This window comes from Lynx canadensis, chromosome B2 (genome assembly GCF_007474595.2).
Source record: "Lynx canadensis isolate LIC74 chromosome B2, mLynCan4.pri.v2, whole genome shotgun sequence".
Classification (NCBI taxonomy): Eukaryota; Metazoa; Chordata; class Mammalia; order Carnivora; family Felidae; genus Lynx; species Lynx canadensis.
This window is the reverse complement of record NC_044307.1, coordinates 1,900,993-1,921,124: the sequence shown is the minus strand read 5'-3', so window position 1 is coordinate 1,921,124 and position 20,132 is coordinate 1,900,993. Positions and strand designations below refer to the sequence as shown.

The window sequence follows — 20,132 nt, the reverse complement described above, 5'->3', positions numbered from 1 at the left end:
GTGTCTGTGTGTGTGTGTCTGTGTGTGTCTGTGTGTGGTGGGGGCGCTGGCCGGGGGTTGAGGGGGCAGTGCGTCTCTGCCTGGTCGGCGGGAGCCCACCGCTGCGCCCACCTCCCGGACGGGGCCGCGTTTACTTCTGGGCTCCGTGCGTCCGGAGGCCCAGGCCCCCACGGGACTGCGCGGCCGTGGTGACACCTGCCTGCCCTTACTGGGCGAAGGAGAAACCGCTGAAGGTGTTTCGTCCTAAGCCATCGGTCATCTGGGGCAAACACCGTCTTCAGAAAATCTGAATTCGGAAACAGTTACTCCCAAGGATTTATGTGTTTATATATAATGAACACCATATACGCACCTACATTTATAATTGTTCATTTTGCCATATTTGCTTTTTCTTCCTCTGCTGAAGTATTTCGAAGTAAATTATAGACATCATTACACCTTTGAATACTTCGGTACCCATCTCTAAAATATAAGGACATTTTCCTATGGATCTACGATATCATTATCAAACTCAACAGAAGAAAAAAATCACAGGGAGATTTTTTTTTAATGTTTCACATTTTTATTTAAGTTCTAGTTAGTTAACATATATTATAATATTAGTTTCAGGAGTAGAATTTAGTTATTCATCACTTACCTATAACACCCGGTGCTCATCGCAAGTGCCCTCCAGAGGGAGACTTTTCAACATTTGCCCTTTTATACTTCTTGTATTTTGATATCTGTTGCTATGTAACGTATTCAATAGATAATACATTTTCAAGCTAAAAATGAATTGAATGGGGGGCACTTGGGTGGCTCAGTTGCTTAAGCATCTGACTTTGGCTCAGGTCATGATCTTCGGGTTTGTGAGTTCAAGCCCCGCGTGGGGCTCTGTGCTGACAGCTCAGAGCCTGAAGACTGCTTCAGATTCTGTGTCTCCCTCTCTCTCTGCCCCTCCCCCGCTCGCACTCTGTCTCTTTCTTTCTCAAAAATAAATAAACATTAAAATTAAAAAAAATAAATTGAATGGGATCTTTATTTTTTTTAAATATTTTATTTTTAAGTAATCTCTACACCCAAGGTGGGGCTCAAACTCACAACCCCCAAATCAAGAGTCACACGCTCTACCTACTGAGCCAGCCAGACACCTCTGGATAGGATCTTTAATACTTAAAATTGACCAGAAAGCTATGGGGTCTGCCCAAGGTAGCATTAAAGGACAGGAAAGAAGGATTCACAAGAACCTAGCTGAAAGTACAGATCTGGGGGTGGGGTGCATCTGGGTGGCTCAGTGGGTTAGGTGCCTGACTCTTGGTTTGGGTTCAGGTCATGATCTCCCGGTTCATGAGTTCGAGCCCCACATCAGCCTCTATGCTGACAGCTAGGATCCTGCTTGGGATTCTCTCTCTCTCTCTCTCTCTCTCTCTCTCTCTCTCTCTCTCTGCCCCCCCCACTCAGAAATTAATAAATAAACTTAGAAAGTAGACTGGGGGGAAAACACTTCATTTCAATGCCCAACTAAGTTAGGGCTGGTGTGAGCAGAGCTTTCATCAAGTCAATACCAAGATGGTGGGCATGGAAAGCCAATGGAAATCCAAAAAAAATGTATCGCTTTGAAGCAGTTTTGTTCTCTCCATTATAGAGAGAGTCAAATGTAATCAACAGGTGACTGGCTGTTCCAAATGGAATGTTACATCATACCTAGGGTTCAGAATTGATTGGTGACATCCATAGAGCAGATGAGCTTGCCCACGTACTTACTGAAACTATCTTGGGTTAGGGAAAGTTCATATGGGACATCAATATTGTTATACTTGATACATTTTAATCCTCATACCAGCTAGTTCCCTCAATCTCTTTGTTAACAGTTCTCCAAATCCTCTTCTCCATCTTCTTCTTGTTCTTCTCCCTCCTCCTTCTTCATTTTTTTTTTTAAAGCTTATGACATAACCCACAGAAGAGTCAATATCCCAATATACCTGTTTCCAAATTCAGGTAACGCTCAATGTTCTTGTAGTCAGCATTTCTTCTTGTTTGAGCTGAATCGTGGGTTTTTTAAAAAATGTTTATTTATTTTGAGAGACAGAGAGAGAGCATGAGCAGGAAGGGGACAGAGGAAGAGGGAGATAGCATCTCAAGCAGGCTCTGTGGTGCTTCATTGTCAAGGGGCTCAATCCCATGAACTGTGAAATCATGACCTAAGCTGAAATCAAGAGTCTGATGCTTAACCCGCTGAGCCACCCACGTGCCCCAAGAATAACGTATTTGAACTGTATTCCAGTTAAAGGGAAGCTGGGAATTTGTGGCCATTATATAGTTTGTTGGAAAAGTTTGTACTGAGGGCTCTGGAAGGGAGGTGTGTTGAAGAGAGTGATCAGGATTTTGAGCAGATTTGCTTCATGCTGCTGCTCTTAATGATAACAGACTTATTGGATATTCAGAAAAAGTCAAAATAAAGGATGAAGCTTGTGTTTATTTAATGACCTTAGATGGCTAGGTTGAGGAAACCAACCGAAGAAATATATAGAGCTATAGTTTTGGAGTTAAAGCGCATCACAGAATTTACATTAACATTCAAGATACTTTCCTACTGCTGTAATTAGAATAAACAGTGAGGTTTTGGGGGTGCCTGGGTGGCTAAGTGTCTGACTTCTGCTCAGGTCATGATCTCAAGGTTCATGAGTTCGAGCCCCACCTCAGGTTCTCTGCTGTCAGTACAGAGCCTGCCTCATCTTCTCTGTCCCCCTCTCTCTGCCCCCCCCCCCAGGCTGGCACACATGCTCTCTCTCTCTAAAATAAACATTAAAAATATTTATTAAATAATGAGGTTCTGTTAAAAACAAAACAAACATAATTTATGCAATACTATCATTCTGGTTGGCATGATAAAATTGATGGATGACTAGCTGTACTAATAATTATACTCTTTTGTACAAATAAAGCCAATTTATTTTGGACAGATTTTGTATTACCACTAAAAATCCAAAAAAAACCTCTGTAGCAAAAAACAAAAGGAAGGAAGGAAAGGAGGAAGGAAGAAGGAAAGCAGAAGGAAAAAAGGTAGGAAGGAAGGAAGGGAGGAAGGAAGAAGGAAAGTCTATCAATGTATAGGGGCCTGGACAAATAAATTGCAGTCTCTGTGCTTGATGTACTCAGCCAGCAAATGAGTCGGACCTACACGGCCAATAAAGAGGTCTAAGATACCTGAAGTGAAAACGTTAAAATAAGTGATAAAAAAAACACCTAAATGTAAAATAGCTTAGTGCTTGTCTATGCAGCTGCACGTGAGAAAGATCGGAAGTATACACGCAAATCCCAGCGAACCATGACAGCGGCGATCCCAGGGTAGGGGGACCTTAGTGACAGTATGGGATTTCACCTTTTACTTGGTTAATTTTGGCGTTGCTGAGGTTTTTTAAAAACCACAGGTAATATATTCTTTAAAAAAAAAAAGTTTTAAAAATAAGTGTCGTCAAATTAATGACCTAGGATTCCTGCGCTTCAGTTTAAAACCTGCGCGGGGCGCACCTGCGGCCGCAGCTCCAACCACGTGAGCCGCGGGGAGGCTGGCGGCGGGCGGCGGGCGGCGAGACGCGGGATCCTAGAGCGGCCCGGAAGTGCCCCGGCCCCGAGCGCCCCCCGCGGCCGGCAGCCCCCTCGGTGCGGCGCATTGTTCCGGCCGGCGCGCTCCCGCAGACGCCGCGTCGGCGCTCTCCGTCTGCCTGCGGCGTCCAGCTCCCGTGAGTCGGCGCCGGGAACCCGGGCGGGCGTGGCTGGGGGTGGGGGGGCGGCTTGCGGAAGGCGGGCCTCCGCCCGGGGAGGGGACGTCGCGCGGGCAGGGCCCGGGAAGGCCGCGAGGCTCGAGGGCCGCCACTGGGACGACGGCCGCAGGCTGGACTCGGCGGGGACGGCCTGGGCGGCCGGCCTCGGGGGCGGGGGAGGCACGCACGGGTGTAAGATGGCACACCCTCTCCTTTCGGTTCCGAAGCCGGTGAAGGGGCTTGGAGCGGACTGGCTTTCAGGCGCAGAACGTGTCCGTTGCCCTTCCGCTTCCTTTAGCCTCGCGATCCTCGCGCCCTGGAGCGCACCTGCGGCGTTGGGAGCCCTGCCTCCCTCCCGCCCGAACCCCGGATCCGCATCCGTCCCCGCATACCCCTCCGTCCCGAGATCCGCATCTGTTCCTGGATCCTCCTCCGTCTCCGGATTCCCCTCCGTCCGGGGATCCCCACACACCCCGGGTTTCCATACACCCTGGCTCCGCAGCCGTCCCCGATTCGCATCTGGATCCCCCTCCACCCCAGATCCCCGTCCCTCCCCGGATCTCCATCCACCCAGGATTCCATTCCCTGGACGTCCTGTCCACCCCCCCCTGTCTTCCCCCCCCTCCCCCCGCCGCATCTGTCCAGCTGGAACTCAGCTGCGGGGCGGCACTTCCAGGTGACTGAGAGGCGCAGCCTGGCTGGGAGCAGACCGCTTCCCCCAGGGCCTCTGTGCTCCTGAGGACTGTCCTCACAGAGGGTTTGACCTTAGGCAACCTCAAATCGTGGTTGTCACCAAACCTCAGAGGGTGACGTGAGCCTTAAATGTGGTCTCCTATCCGAAAGCGTGTTGTGGACTGCAGCGCAGCGCTGTTACTCTCAGTTTAATAAAGTTTTCAATAAATTTAGCTCAAAGGACAACCTGAAATGGAATGGTTTTCAAGATTGTTTTGAAACTCTAGCAAAGAGTCCAATGAGAGTTAGCTCATTCATTTATCAAAGGTAAGAGCAGTATTTTCATCTATTCTTTCTCTGATCTGACTTTGAAAAAACAAGTCTGAACTTTTTAACAATTCCGAGTGAATTGTGTGGTCCCTCTTTTCTCCATGAGCTCTGTAAGGTATCTTTATTGCTATTTCTTTACATTGAGAAACTGAGATTGAAGGACGATAAGAAATTGGCTGAAAGTCAATCAGTAAATTGGTAAATGTTAGAACCATAATAGAATCCAGTTCTGGGTAACTTGAAAGCCTGTGATTTTTGCACATTATGACCTTATGTTTTCCATTATTCCCATCCTTTGGCACCAAATGACTTTACTTTCAGTGAAGAGGCTTGGGGTCTATGACAGTTGCTTATGGTTATCAGTGCCCATCTCTAGCTGTTGTCATTCTTCTATATAAACAGTGATTTTTACTGCTCAAGAGGGAACCTCTCAAGGTGCTCCTAAAACGACTCCAGCTGGAGGGTGCTTTGTAAACTATTCCAAGTCAGGATGAATACAGACTCAAAGGAGGTTTTGCCCATGGATGTACATGGTCCTGAGGCTTGGGAAGAACCGACCGTGAAGGTGGAGACGGAAAGTCGCCTCCAGATGCAGGAGTCCAGACTGAAACGTAGCAGTCCCCTGGCGAGGGAAGTCTTCCGAACGCGCTTTCGACAGCTGTGTTACCAGGAAACTCCTGGACCCAGGGAGGCCCTCACCCAGCTCCGTGAGCTGTGCCGCCAGTGGTTGAGGCCTCATGCCAGCACGAAGGAGCAGATCCTGGAGCTGCTGGTGCTGGAGCAGTTCCTGACCATCCTGCCCAAGGAGCTCCAGGCCTGGGTGCAGGAGCACTGTCCAGAGAGCGGGGAAGAGGCTGTGATTCTGCTGGAGGATCTGGAGAAGGAGCTCGATGAGCCACAACTTGAGGTAGGAAGGGAGATTGCGGGGAAGAGGTGTATGTGTGTCATCAAGGACCCTCGGATCCCTTGTTTTGTATCCCCGTGACTGACTCTGACCCTGACTCCGCTTCCTGCTGCTTTCTGGGAAGGGTTTCTTTAAAATTTTTTTTTTTTTCAACGTTTATTTATTTTTGGGACAGAGAGAGACAGAGCATGAACGGGGGAGGGGCAGAGAGAGAGGGAGACACAGAATCGGAAACCAGGCTCCAGGCTCTGAGCCATCAGCCCAGAGCCTGACGCGGGGCTCGAACCCACGGACCGCGAGATCGTGACCTGGCTGAAGTCGGACGCTTAACCGACTGCGCCACCCAGGCGCCCCTGGGAAGGGTTTCTTTAGACAGTTCACTTCTTCAGAAGTCAAGTGTCACCTCTCTGTTTCCAGATGGTAGCCTACGGACAGGGACGAGAAGTCTGCTCTAGAGAGACGGTGCCTCTAGGCGAGCAGACATCACTGAGCCTTCAGTCCCAGCCCGAGGAGCCCCAGCTCCCTCGTGACACTGCCCAAGAGTCCCGCCCTCCTGGAGAGACAGGTGAGGGATAGGACTTTTCTGGTGTTGAACACATCCCCTCTCGTCAAGCAAAAACAAATGCAAAGTCCAGACCTGGGGAACCAGGGGCTCAGAAGTCCCTTTACCAGGTAAGGTCAGCACTACAGCTGCTGAGGGCCCAGCGTCCTCACTTTGTCCCCTTCCCTGCGTTCACGCTTCCCCTGTGAACTCGCCTGTCATCTCTCTGGTTTTCTGGCACGTGGTACCTTAGGAAAACTTTCAGGAATCACCGTGGAGGGCAGCTTTAGAGAATGGGTATGATACATTCAAATCATGGCTTTGCGTTTTAGAAGCCGCTTGTACGTGGGCAGGTTTATTTAACCATTTGGTCCCAGTTCCCTCATCTCCAAAATGGGGTTGATAATAGCATTGCCTTAGTTCGCTTGGGCTGTCGTAATAGAATGACACACACTGGGTGGCTGAAACAGAAATTCATTTGATCACAGTTCTTGAGGCTGGATCTCCAAGATCAAGATACGAGCAGGCTTGGTTTCTGGTGAGACCTGCCTTCCTGGGTTGTTGACGGCCACCTTCTCGCTTTGTTCTCACACATGCCTTTCTGTGTATACGTTCCTGTTGGAAGAGAGAAAGAGAGTTCTGATGCTGTTACCTCTTATAAGGACATTAGTCCTATTAGATTAGGGCCCCACTCTTTTTTTTTTTTTTAATTTTTTTTTTTTTTAATGTTTACTTTTTTTTTTTTAATTTTTTTTTTTTTTAACGTTTATTTATTTTTGGGACAGAGAGAGACAGAGCATGAACGGGGGAGGGGCAGAGAGAGAGGGAGACACAGAATCAGAAACAGGCTCCAGGCTCTGAGTCATCAGCCCAGAGCCCGACGCGGTGCTCGAACTCACGGACCGCGAGATCGTGACCTGGCTGAAGTCGGACGCTTAACCGACTGCGCCACCCAGGCGCCCCTAATGTTTACTTTTTGAGAGAGAGATTGACAGAGTGTGAGCAGGGGAGGGGCAGAGAGAGAGAGAGAGAGGAAGACACAGAATCTGAAGCAGGCTCCAGGCTCCGAGCTGTCAGCACGGTGCCTGACGCGGGGCTCGAACCCACGAACCGTGATGAAGTCCGACGCTTCACCGACTGAGCCACCCAGGCGCCCCATTTAGGACCCCACTCTTAATTACCCTAATTAATTTCCTAAAAGGCCCCATTTTTAAATATAGTTAGGGCTTCAACATGTGACTCTAGGGGGAGGGAGACAACACAATTCAGTCTAACAAGTATGTACCATAGAAGGTAGTTGCGAGCACAGAACAGACAACTGATGAAAAGCACTTGGCAGGCATTTTGCTTAGTATGTGGTAGCTGTTCTTCCAGGTCCCCCTTGCCCATTTGGGCTTACGTTTGCAGTATAAAGGGGTGAGGAAGGGGTGGGGAACGCGCAGTGGGTGGCAGACTGGACGGGGGAATCCAGTGGAATCAGTCTGGCATCTCCTGGTGTGTCATTCAGTGGCGGGTGCAGGCCTGGGCGCTTGGGGCTGTGCCAGCTGTCGTCCTGTTCTCGCCCTCCCTGTCACAGCTGGCTCAGCTTCTGTCTGATTTCTCACCAGGACAGCGTAGCCTCTGCCGGACTATTTGTTAACTTTCTCACAGTCAGTCTGCAGTGGCGTCTGCTGTTTGCATTTTCACCTCATCAAAGCCCCAACTTCCCTTGCCTCCCTGCTTCCTGCCTCTATTTCGTCTACCCTAGCAGTCATGTAGTTATCATGGATTTCTGCCACTTGGAACATACCTCTTCATTTTAAAAGATTCTTTTTTTCTTAGTAAATGTGCTCTGCAGACCTTCCTCTGGCTCCGGTGACCTCATCAGATTAAATTCCTCTGGTTTCATGTTCCTCTTTTATGAGCATCTTCCCAGTCAATTCCTTTGTTTCTTTCTCCTCTCCATGAACTTGGACTTTTTATTTTCCAGGCATGTTTCCCTTTCTTCTACCTTCAGGAAGCACATCTGAGTAAGTCCATCCTCTCATCCATCCATTCCTCCATCCGTCTCTCCATCCCTTCATCCCTCTCTCCCATCCTCCCATCCATCTAGCCATCCATCCATCCTCTCATTCATCCATCCATTCCTGCATCCATCCATCCCCTCTTCCTTCCTTTTTCCCTCCCTTCCTTCCATCCACCCTTTTATCTATCCTTCCTTCCTTCCTTCCTTCCTTCCTTCCTTCCTTCCTTCCTTCCCTCCCTCCCTCCCTCCCTCCCTCCCTCCCTCCCTCTCTCCCTCCACCCATCCTTCCATCCTCTCCTCCATCCATCCCTTCATTCAGTCATTCATTAAGCATCTGCCATGGCCATAGGAGAATACACAGAGGACATACAAATCAAAAAGTTCTCTTCTAGGACTGTCAGAGCAGGTATATGTTGTACATGTAGGAAAAGCCAGTTTTGTTAAGCAACATAGTAAGTGTTTGAGATTACAAGGACCAAAAACCAATGTCCAGCTCTTCAATCTTTTTAAATTAAGCCGCATTTAAGGTTGCTGTATAGTACTGAGTTTGCTTTTCTTTCAGAATTCATGCTGATAGTAAAAATCCAAATAATATAGGAGTTTGTATATAGTAAAACATGAAAGTTCTCCGAATTTTATTCCCCAGGAGTAGCCACACTTGTTAAATTGTTGTGTATTTTCCAGACTTTTTCTATGTTCGTGTAGAGTCTGTCTAGCTACAGGTCTACCTTTTGTCATGCAGTTTGTTAAAGAGGTGGTATAATAACCCCAAATAAAGAGGTGCGTTAGGGTGATACCACATGTGACAGTGCCTTGTAAGTCATGGAGGGCTGTGTAAGTGCTAATTATGAAAAAGGTGAGACATGTCTTTGCTTTCATTCTACCCGGTTTCCTTGTATATCTCAACTATAAATATGAAGTTTGGGCAGAAGGGCAGTACTGATCCCATTTGTGGTCCATTTCTTCTCTGCAGACACATTTCTGTTTTCCACACCTGTTGTCCTCCCCCAGCTAAAAGGAGCAGGAGAACCGTGGTCTGACAACAGAGGAGCCCTACAAGGCGCCTGTTCTGGTGCGTGAGCGACAGTACAATTAGATGGGGGAGAAAAAGCCGGATGTTTTGGCAAAAGGACGGGGGTCGGTGGGCGTTTTCCTGAGACTTTTCTGGGTTGCAGGGTGGGAATCTGTTGGTTCACAAGGTCCTTGGGAGCTTCCCAGGTGTCACCTGAGGCTGCCCCTTATGTGGGGGGCAGGAAGAGACCAGAGAAAGGGGGTAGATGGCAGTTTTAATAGGCAAAGGAGGCTTGTCCTGGGCATGGCAAAATGCGTAGATCTCGGCACCCGCCCACACATTTTACAAGTTTATGTAGAGGCTTTACCTGACTGCAGTCATGCGTGCTGTCCGGGTAGTCACTGTCTTTGGGGCAGCTTTTGGGAGCGGGGCAGGCAGCTAGAGCTCACGTTTCAAGTTCAGGGGAGGGGGTGAGGAGCTTTCGATTGTCCAGATCCAGCTCATGGGTCGGTTGGCTGTCTCGTAGTCTCGATGGCTTCCCCCAGCAGTCATGCCCAGGGAACCTGAGACATCCTGAAGATTCCACTGGGCTGTGCTCTGCTGTCTAGACAGTTTGGGTCTGTGTGTCTCCATTCCTGCCTTCAATTCCTTCAAGTCCGATTGGGTTGGTTGGACAAGTGTCCGGTGTGGGCCAGTTCCATCGGGTGCCGTGTGCCTCCCGTGCCCATGCCTGGGCCGGTCATTTGAGGCCACAGCAGCAGGCTCGGTTTCAGTCCTTTGTTTTTTATTCATTCAACAAATATTTATTGAATAACTGCCATGTGCCAGCCGTGACCCAAGGAATAAAAAAAAAGATCCCACTGTCATGGAGATTAGACTGTGGGATGGGGGAAACACATAGCACACAGACGGGGTGGCGATGCAGCGTGTCAGACGGTGGCCAGTGCTGTGCACCAGGCCGGGACTGGAGCGAGTCGGGGGCATCGAGGGCGCCGTGGGTGTGGCAGGCCAACCGCAGCCCTGGGTACAGGAACCAAGAAGGTGGGAACTGAGCAAACTCTAGCTGTTGTCTGAGCCCAGAGCTTTCCAGGCCGAGTGTGGAGCCAGTAAGGGCCTTGTGCTGGAGCCCACTGGGATGTGCCGGGTCACATCTGGGGTATTGCTGGGACACGCCTGGGATGTGCCTGGAGCCCACTGGGACAGGCCAGGTCATACCTGGGACGTGCTGGGACACACCTGGGATGTCGCGGATCTGACGGTTGTAGTACTTACTGTCCGATGCCCCCAGAAGAGTGGGAGCACTTGTTCCATAAAGGAGTGAATGAGCACATGGTCTCTTTGAGGCTCCGCACCCAAATCGGGGAGGGGTTCTAGGGGAAAACTAGGAGAAGGCACCCTGGCGTTGAGCTGCCCTCCCCGTGAAGAAGCCTGAGGAATCCTGTCCAGGCCCCTGCCCTGTCAGGAAGGACTGAGCCACATTCTGCCAGAGGGCAGCCTTCCCTGTCACTTGGAGGAAGGCTTCCGCATGGCCCTTCTGTTTCCAAGCTCCCCTCTGCTCTGTGACCTGGGGTCACACCAGGTGGAAGCAGTCTGCGGTTTCACGCGCACAGGGACCCTCCCGTGGGGTCGGAGCAGGTGACGCTGGCCTGGTCTCTTGTGTTTCAGATGGACCGAGCATGGCTGAGGACAGAGAAGTGGTGCCGAGGAAAGACTGTCCTAAGATAGCGGAGTCCCGCGGGGAAGTCCTTTCCGCACAGACCTGGGAGGAGGCACGCGGGGGGCCCGGGCCTGGACGGGGCTGGGCAGAGGGGCGCCAGGGCGGCCCCCCGGGGCGGGGATGGCACACGTGTGACGAGTGCGGCAAGACCTTTGCCCAGAATTCGGGCCTCACCCGCCACCGCAGGGTGCACACGGGCGAGAGGCCCTACGCGTGCGGCGAGTGCGGGAAGGCGTTCAGCCGCAGCTCGGGGCTGTTCAATCACCGCGGCATCCACGACGCGCACCGGCGGTACCGCTGCCGGGAGTGCGGGAAGGCCTTCAGCCAGAGCGCCGGCCTCATCCAGCACCAGCGCAGCCACCGGCCGGAGCGGCCGCACCGCTGCGCCCAGTGCGGGAAGAGCTACGGCCGGCGCTCCTTCCTCCTGGAGCACGAGCGCAGCCACACGGGGGAGCGGCCGCACCGCTGCGCCCGCTGCGGGAAGGACTTCACCCGCCAGTGCAACCTCATCCGCCACCAGAAGACTCACGCGGCCGCCGGGCCGCGGTGACTCTGGGGCGCGCCTGTCCCTGGTCTCGGGCCCGGCCCCCGGGGAGGGGAAGGCCAGGAAGCGTCGTCTTCTCGCCCCCTCCTCGCGTTTGGGAGCAGACGCTGAGCCGTGGTCTGGGCAAATCCGAAGAGGAAGCCTTGGGTGTTTGCACCTGCTGCTTCCGCGCCCTGGTTCTCCCCCTCCCCCGCCTGCTTCGCCCCGTCCCCACCCTGCTTCACCCTGTACTCACCCTTCTTGTTTACTCAGATGGCAGCTGCTGAACCTTCCTAGTAATGGAATAAATGGCGCTGCCGGGCCAATATGCCTGAAACACGTGCGTCCCTGTTTAATTCCATAAGGTCACATAGAGCCCTGCTGATGTTTTATGATACGTGGGTCTTCAGTGTCCCCAGGGCCAGTTCCTCTGCGCCCACTCCTTGTCCACCCCACCGCTTCCCCTGATGCGCTCAGTGTGCCCTTGGAACAGGGGCCACCGGGTGCAGGGTCTACCTACCCACGAGGGGCGGGGACACTGCACTGTCCTTGTCCCTTGTACGGATGCAGACGGGAAGACTCAAGTCCAGGCTCGGAGTCAAGGTTGAAAACCTGGACCTTTACTGTAGAATAATTTGAGCTCCTGAAAACGGTAGAGTTTTCACATGCTCTTAATTGGGTTCCCTAGTGTTGACATCTAACATCACGTAGTTAAACCCCTGGCTTCAGACTTTATCCTCAGTCTTTTGGGGTGTTGTGCTCCATGTTGGCAGTCTCTGGTCACCCGGAACCCCCTTCGTGCCTGTCCATCGTCAGCACCACAGGTCACTTGTATCCCGAGTCCAGGGTCATGCCAGGGAATTGGATCATGTAACGTGCTTTTATTTATTTTTTTTTTTTAATTTTTTTTTTCAACGTTTATTTATTTTTGGGACAGAGAGAGACAGAGCATGAACGGGAGAGGGGCAGAGAGAGAGAGGGAGACACAGAATCGGAAACAGGCTCCAGGCTCTGAGCCATCAGCCCAGAACCCGACGCGGGGCTCGAACTCCCGGACCGCGAGATCGTGACCTGGTTGAAGTCGGACGCTTAACCGACTGCGCCACCCAGGCGCCCCTGTAACGTGCTTTTAAAACAACCCTCTTAGATCTCCTGATCCTTCTTTTCTGTCGCTTGGCTGGGTCCGGAGAAACATTCCCCCCCTGAACATGTTGGGGTTTTCCTACGGTTCCACAGCTGGTGCAGCGGTTCGGCAGCAGCTCAGAGGACAGCTGTGTGGCCTTGAGTGTCTTCCTTCCAGGGAGCTGCCTTCCCGGGGACGTGTCCCTGTGGGGAGACGAGGCTCCCCTCGTCCGGGCGGAACAGACCCGAGGCTCGCAGCTCCCTTATTCCCTCTTATGATTTCTCCACCGAGGCTGCAGCCCCATCTCTCTCCTTCGATCCGCTAGAGCGGACGTCCCCCAGGCACAGGAGCAGTGCCCTCAGTTGGCCAGGGCAGCCGGCCCTGGAACTGGGGATTCTGTCCTTTGCCTCCAAGGGAGAATTTCAGACCGAAGTGGAGCACAGTAGGGACCCCCGTGTCCTCAGCACCAGCTTCCACGGTTATGACTCGGGGCGCATTCTGCCTAGGGACACCTTCTCCACTTCCTCTGGGGGAGCTGGAGGAAGACTTACAATGTAGAGGTCGGTCAGGCTGAGATCCTTAAGTGGCTCTTCTGACTGAGCCCCTTCTCAGTCCGAGTCTCCCTCTCCTTTCTTCTTGTTTCTTGGGAAGTTGGATTTTAAGTCAAGACTCTTACGAACAGTTTCCCATCACAGGGAGAAAAACTACCTAACGCAGATTCCACGAAGCACCAGCTTGAGCCATTTCCCTCACTCTGTCATGGAAGGTTCTACTTCTGAGAAGGCCAAGGTGCGTTTCCACAGCATAGTAGGCTTGAAGGTAGGCCCTGGGATCGTTTGGTAGAAATGTTAGCATGAAATACAGACATGGTCTGAGGATTCGCTCCTGCTGATTATGTCAGTTGTCATAGAGTCTGCGGTCTTGTGTGACTTCAGACTCAAAGATTCAACTATGAAAGTAGCCTGTCCCCATCGCTTGTTATGTCTGCAAACCACGTGGTGCAGCGGGGAGGTTGAGGACCAGGAGCCAGGGCCCCTGGGATGGAGTCTCAGTGGATCCTGGAAGGTGGGGCCTTGGATAAGTCTCCTGGATTGGATTTTTGAGAAGCGGAGCCTGGGCAGGGATTCAGGTTCCGGGGGGGGGGGGGGTGTCACTCGGAGAAGGAAAGGGCTGAGCAGGATGTGGTCTCAGTCCAGCTTTAGCCTGATTTGGAGGAAGGGCCTCTCGAACAAAACTTACCTCGTGTGCCGGCACTCACCGATCGAGGGCTGCCCTCACGGCAGTGGGGATGGGCGCGCTGGCCGGGCGAAGGCCAGGGCACAGAACCGCTGGCATCTGTGACTGCGCCCAGGCTCTCAGGGCCTGTTCCCGCCCCTTCGCAGGACTCTTCTGAGGAGCAGCAGACGGCAGTGGTACGGAAGGACACTGGGGTCCACAAAGTACACGTCAGATAAGGAGAAGGTGACGTGATTACTAAATGCGAACGTGATACAGAAAAGGAGGGTTGGACAGCAGTGAGAGACTTCCTTGTAAGTTAAGGTTTTTGTGGGACTTTTTCTTTTACCTCAGTTAAAAAAAAAAGATGTATTACAGACTGCTGTCACATGGGTTTAAAAGTAGATCAATACTGGGGCGCCTGCGTGGCTCAGTCAGTTGAGTGTCCGATGTTGGCTCAGGTCATGATCTCACGGTTCATGGGTTTGAATCCCACAACGGGCTCTGTGCTGACAGTGAAGGGCCTGCTTGAGATTCTGTCTCTCCTCTCTCTGCCCCTCTCCTGCTCTGTCTCTCAAAATAAATAAAAACATTAAAAAAAAAAAAATACGGGGCACCTGGGTGGCTCAATCGGTTGAGCATCTGACTTTGGCTCAGGTCATGATCTCCTTTGTGGTCTGTGAGTTTGAGCCCTGAGTCGGGCTCTGTGCTGACACCTCTGAGCCTGGAGCCTGCTTCAGATTCTGCGTCTCCCTCTCTCTGCCCCTCCCCTGTTCACGCTGTGGTTCTCTCTCTCTCAAAAATAAACTTTTTTTTTTTTTTTTTAAGTAGATCAATATTTGCATCAGGGAGCTGAGAAAAAAGTAAAGACTTGTGTCTGGAGTACAATTCCTCGTTTCCCGCACATGCGGTTCAGCATTTAGTTCGTGTGGAACATAAATCTGCGACAGTCTGTCAACTGAATCCATCTAGGAATGCTCCCATCCCGACCTCTTTTGTCCCCTGCTCGCGTGTACCTGTCGCAGTCGGCTGGGGCTGCCATCACTATGCGGCGAGGTGGGGGGGGAGGCTGGAAGTTCAGGATGGGGATGCTTGCAGGGTGCCGTCCCTTCTGAGCCTCCTTTTGGCTTGTCTGCTGGCTGCATCTTGCTCTGTCACATGAGCTCTGGGTCACATGAGCAAAAGGGGTCACATGAGCACAGAGCGAGATGCAGCCAGCATGACCCCTTTGTGGGGGGGGGGGTGGGGGGATGGAGGGAGAGAGACAGCTTATCTCTAATAAGCTTATATTGCTGATACTAATGCAGCTGGTCCAAAATCATTTTTTAATATTTACCTTTGAGAGAGTGAGAGAGTGCGTGTGCGCGTGTGCATGAGTGGGGGAGGGCAGAGAGAGAGGGAAAGAGAGAGAATCCCAAGCAGGCTCCACACTGACAGTAGAGAGCCCAATGTGGGACTCCATCATGACCTGAGCCAAAGTTGAATGCTCAACCAACTGAGCTACCCAGGCGCCCTGGTCCAAAATCTTTCAGAGAATATTAGCCTAGTATCTCTTTTCCATCCTTTTTATTTTTACTTTTTCCCATCCTTTTGAAAAAAATTGTTTCCTTCGGATAACCTGTGTACAGAATTAGATTAATTATAATGCTTGATAGGAGTCATGGTCCACGAATGACTAACTACTTTATTCGTTTGGCAACTTAGGTAGTTAATTCAGTACTTAGCACTCATTAACATGCCATTAAACACAAACAAAACAGAAGTTAAGACCTTGAAAAACACCTGTGTTATCTGGTCACTTGGTACCCCTCATCCCGTACCTCAATTTCCCAATTAAAGGAACATCATCTTGAATCCTGATTTTATAATTTCTTGCTTTCCTATTTTTATACTTTTACTACATATGTTTTCCTACTAACTAGAGTTTTTATTTTAATTGATTTTAGTAACTCTATAAAATTTCCTGTGTTCAATCTTGTCTTTTAACTCCTCAGTGTAATCCGATTTTGTCTATTCTGATTGTCAGTTTATTTCTACCACCCAATTTTGTCTTTTCTGTTTTCCATGATTTTTAAAAAAATTTTCTCAGTTCCTGTTTTATGCTGCTTAGTTTGTATTTTCTTCTTTTTTCCCCCATTTACATGTTTGAAAATTTCACATTTTTAGTCTTTATTTTTACTGGTTACGTGTAAAATTTTAAGTATGCCCACCTGACTTGTGAGATTATGAAACTGATCTCTATCTGTGCCCTTCTCCGTGATATTACGCAAAACCTGAATACCTCCTGTGAACCTGCTCCAGCAGCCCACACCACTGTGGATTAGTATTCTAGTTATGCTTGAGCCCAAATTGACCTTGTCATTATAATTGTTGTTGTTACTGGGCTTTTAATAGTCAATGACTAATTAGGTTTTCATGTGTGTGTTTTAACAAGTTGATTTTACTCACTGAGGCTTCCTTGGAGATTCATTTCTCTTCTCACTGAAGCATGTCTTTTGGTGGTTTAGCGGTGGTGAGTTCCCTTCGGCTTTGTGTGAACATGTTTTCTTTCCACTCTCCCCCTTGAATGTTGGTTTCCATGTATTTGCAGTGACAGAGCCCTCATTCACTCAGTCTGTGTAGAAGGCTTACAGTTTTTCTCTTTCAGTACTCTGAAGTGCTTCTTCCAACTTGAGATTTATGGCTTCCATCAAGTCGGGGCAATTCTCAGTCAACATCCCCATCCAAATTCTCTCTCAGGAAATACCTCCTCCTGGCTCTCCCGTTACATGTATGCATTGGGCGTTCTCCCACTGTCTTCCAGGTTCCTCCTTCCCATTGTGTCTTGCTGATCTCTCTGTGATACATGTCTTCAGATCAGTCATATAGTTTACGTATTCTCCATGAGCTGTATTTAATGTGCTGTTTACTATATGTGATTTTCATCTCAATGCCTTTATATTTCGTTTCCTGATGTTTTATATGATTCTTTTTCAGAACTGTCTCCTGGTAAAATACATTTTACCATTTCCTTCAGATTATCATGTTATCTGAAGCTCTTAGGGAGCAGACTCTGCTATTCATTTCTACAGCCTTTTTCCAGGGTAAATGCTTACTCTGGTTTGTATTTTCTGCCATTGCTCATCCCCAGGAGGGATTCTTTTGATCTGTGGCAGCACCCTGTGTTGGAGGTTATGGAATTGTTGCTACGAGCTTGTTCTGTATTTACTTCTGCTAAATAACTCGAGGGTTTCCTGGACCCAAGACCATAGATACTGATTTCTGAATATATTAATTTTGGAATTTCAGATTCCTGAAAAGCGGAGGTACTGTGAATTGTGATTACACTTTCTCACCTCCCCTCTTCTCTAATGGGCTTTAAACTTTATTCTTGGGCTTTAAACTTCCATCCAGAGGCTCAGGAGACAAGTCTTCTTAAGTCAGCACAGTTGTTCTTGCTTCTTGTAGGGAGTCTCATTTCTAGTTTCTTTTTGTCTCTTTTTGTTGTGTTTTAACATGTATCTACAAATTCCCTGACACCCCTCCCTTCCAGAGGTAGAGTCTAATCCCATTCTTCTTGAGTGTGAGCTGAATTTATCCTCCGGTTCAGAGATTTTTTTTTTTTCCTCACATGTGCCCAGTTTTCTAAGAAGCCCATCAAAAGCACTCTTCATTTTTGTTAACGGTGTTTTTCATCTCTAGCACTTTCGGGTTCTTTCCTAGGATTTCCATCTCTCTGCTGACATTGCCTATCTGTTCTTGCACACTGTCTGCTTTATCTGTTAGAGCCCTTAGCATATTTATCATAGTTATTTTAAATTTGTGGTCTGACCATTCCAAAATTCCTGCCGTGTCTTGTTCTGATGCTTGCTTGCCTTTTCGAACTGTGTTTTTGCTGTTTGGTATGCCTTGTAATTTTTTTCTTGAAAGCTAGATAAGATGTACTGAGTAAAAGGACGTGCTGTAAACGTATATATATATTTTTTTAATGCTTATTTTGAAAGAGAGACAGCACCCGAGCAGGGAAGGGCAGAGAGACTGGAGACACAGAATCCAAAGCAGGCTCCAGGCTCTGAGCTGTCAGCACAGAGCCGACGCGGGGCTCGAACGCATGAACCGCGAGATCATGGCCTGAGCTGAAGTTGGACGCTTAGCCAACTGAGCCACACAGGCGCCCCAGGAAGTGCTATAAAATGGCCTCGAGCAATGTGGTTGTGATGTGTGGGAAGCATTCTGTTATTAAAAACAAAAACAGGGGGCGCCTGGGTGGCGCAGTCGGTTAAGCGTCCGACTTCAGCCAGGTCACGATCTCGCGGTCCGTGAGTTCGAGCCCCGCGTCGGGCTCTGGGCTGACGGCTCAGAGCCTGGAGCCTGTTTCTGATTCTGTGTCTCCCTCTCTCTCTGCCCCTCCCCCGTTCATGCTCTGTCTCTCTCTGTCCCAAAAATAAATAAAAAAAAAAAAAACAGGCCCCAAATGCAGTCACTTATGCTAAGTCCCACGTCACCAAACTGAGATGTAACTTAAATACAGTTCCGGCTCTCCTGGAAATGGAATATCAAATAAACTAGTCAATCAGGAATCACCTGGTCAGCACTAGTTAGGTAATATGCCTGGTAGATGCCCGTCATCCCCTAAAGGAAAGTGACCGTTCAATAACCAACCTGCTTTTTCTGCCCAGAGTAGCTCCCTTGTTCCCAGACCTTTCTTCCTTCAAGTCCTTCATTTTTACAGCTCCTCTCCATGCTTCCATCTGATGGGTGCGATGCTGCGCAATTCATGAATTGCTGAAGCCAGCAAGATCTTTAAAATTTACTCAGTTGAATTTGGCTTTTTATTTTTATTTATTTTTATTTTTTTTTAATTTTGTTTAATGTTTATTTATTTCTGAGACAGAGAGAGACAGAGCATGAGTGGGGGAGGGGCAGAGTGAGAGGGAGACACAGAATCCGAAGCAGGCTCTAGACTCTGAGCTGTCAGCACAGAGCCCAACGCGGGGCTCGAGCCCACGAACTGTGAGATCATGACCTGAGCCAAAGTCAGTTGCTCAACCAACCGAGCCACCCAGGCACCCCGAATTTGGCTTTTTAATGCTAAAGTCCTTTGATTAGGTCTCAGTGAGTCTGTCTGGACTGAACTTCACAGGTATCTCTCAGTGTTCTCCTCTTAGATGGGATGCGGTAGTTAGAGTTGTTATTTCCCTTCTCCCACAAGGAAGGCTAGAGCGAGTTAAATTGGGTATTTCTCTTCCCCCAACCCAGTTAGGATCTGATAATACCCCAGAAGGTTAGGCTCTAGTTAACTGGTCTCCCCTGAAAGCAGGCCTGATTAAAAAGAACAGAGTGCTCTGTTTGTTTAAAAATAGTTCCTTTTCCTCTCCTCCAGCTGGAAGCAAAGGGGATTTTTCTCTCCAGTATTTACTGTGGGAACCTGGTTGAGCTCCTGGAGGTAGAACACATAGTGTTGTGCAGGCATCGCTATGACTGGAGGCCTTAACTCCAGGCCTCCCTGGAGGTTGTAACTCTCAGAGTTGCGTTCATTGAGCTCCAGCAATTCCACCATTATACTCAGGTTTTCCAGGAGCGCCTGGGTGGCTCAGTCGGTTAAGCGTCCTACTTTGGCTCCGGCCATGATCTCATGGTTTGTGAGTTCGAGCCCCGCGTTGCGCTCTGCTGCTGACGGTCCAGAGCCTGGAGCCGGCTTCGGATTCTGTGTCTCCGTCTCTCTGCCCCTCCCCCACTTGTGCTGTGTCTGTCTCTCAAAAGTAAATAAATGTAAAAAAAAAATTTTTTTTTAAATTCAAGTTTTCCTGCCCCCACACTGGTGTCACACTGGTTTTTACACTTAGGTGTCTGCTTCCTAGACCTTCCCTCCCTGGATTCGTCTGATTGTCTCCAGTCTGGGCAGTTTGCCGTATCCCGCCCTCTCTTCTGATCCAGGAAGCGTTCCTGACTTTTCAGTCTGTGCAGCTCTTTCCATGTTAGGTCAGAGTGGTAACTTCCGGGCTCCTCACACTCAGAACCAGGAACCGGACATTATGTGTGAGCTGAGTGTAGCCACTGGCTTCTCACAACTAGACTGTGGTGGGGGCATCCAACTGCCTCTCGGTGCTTGCCTGGGGGAAGTGAGCTGGGTGGAGGGGCCCAGGTAGCACTGAGCCCTGCCGCTGGCCCGCCGTGCCGGCTAGGAATCTCCAGTCCCAGTCAAGGATGACCGCAGCCGTGGCTGATACCTTGCCTGCAACCTCACGCAAGACCCTGAGCTACAATTACCCACTTAATGTATTCTTGAGTTACTGAACTACAGAAATAGTGAAATATAATAAATGCTGTTTCAAGCCACTGAGATTTGAGGGAATGTGTTATTCAGA

The 20,132-nt window shown here is 49.7% G+C and overlaps 1 protein-coding gene across 2 annotated transcripts; it reads left to right on the top strand.

The window, feature by feature from the left end:
• The first annotated feature begins 3,659 nt into the window (after positions 1-3,659).
• Positions 3,660-11,904, top strand: LOC115514748 (zinc finger and SCAN domain-containing protein 9-like). 2 transcript variants are annotated; one of them, XM_030316908.1, is made up of 5 exons: positions 3,660-3,722; positions 5,148-5,652; positions 6,067-6,214; positions 9,169-9,267; positions 10,873-11,904. In XM_030316908.1, exons 2-5 carry the CDS (start codon positions 5,236-5,238, stop codon positions 11,472-11,474), a joined length of 1,266 nt encoding a protein of 421 aa, XP_030172768.1. In that variant the 5' UTR covers positions 3,660-3,722; positions 5,148-5,235; the 3' UTR covers positions 11,475-11,904. The 2 variants fall into 2 exon arrangements, with proteins under 2 accessions (XP_030172768.1, XP_030172770.1); XM_030316910.1 differs by lacking the exon at positions 3,660-3,722 and having other exon boundaries at positions 4,409-5,652.
• The last annotated feature ends 8,228 nt before the right edge of the window (positions 11,905-20,132 follow it).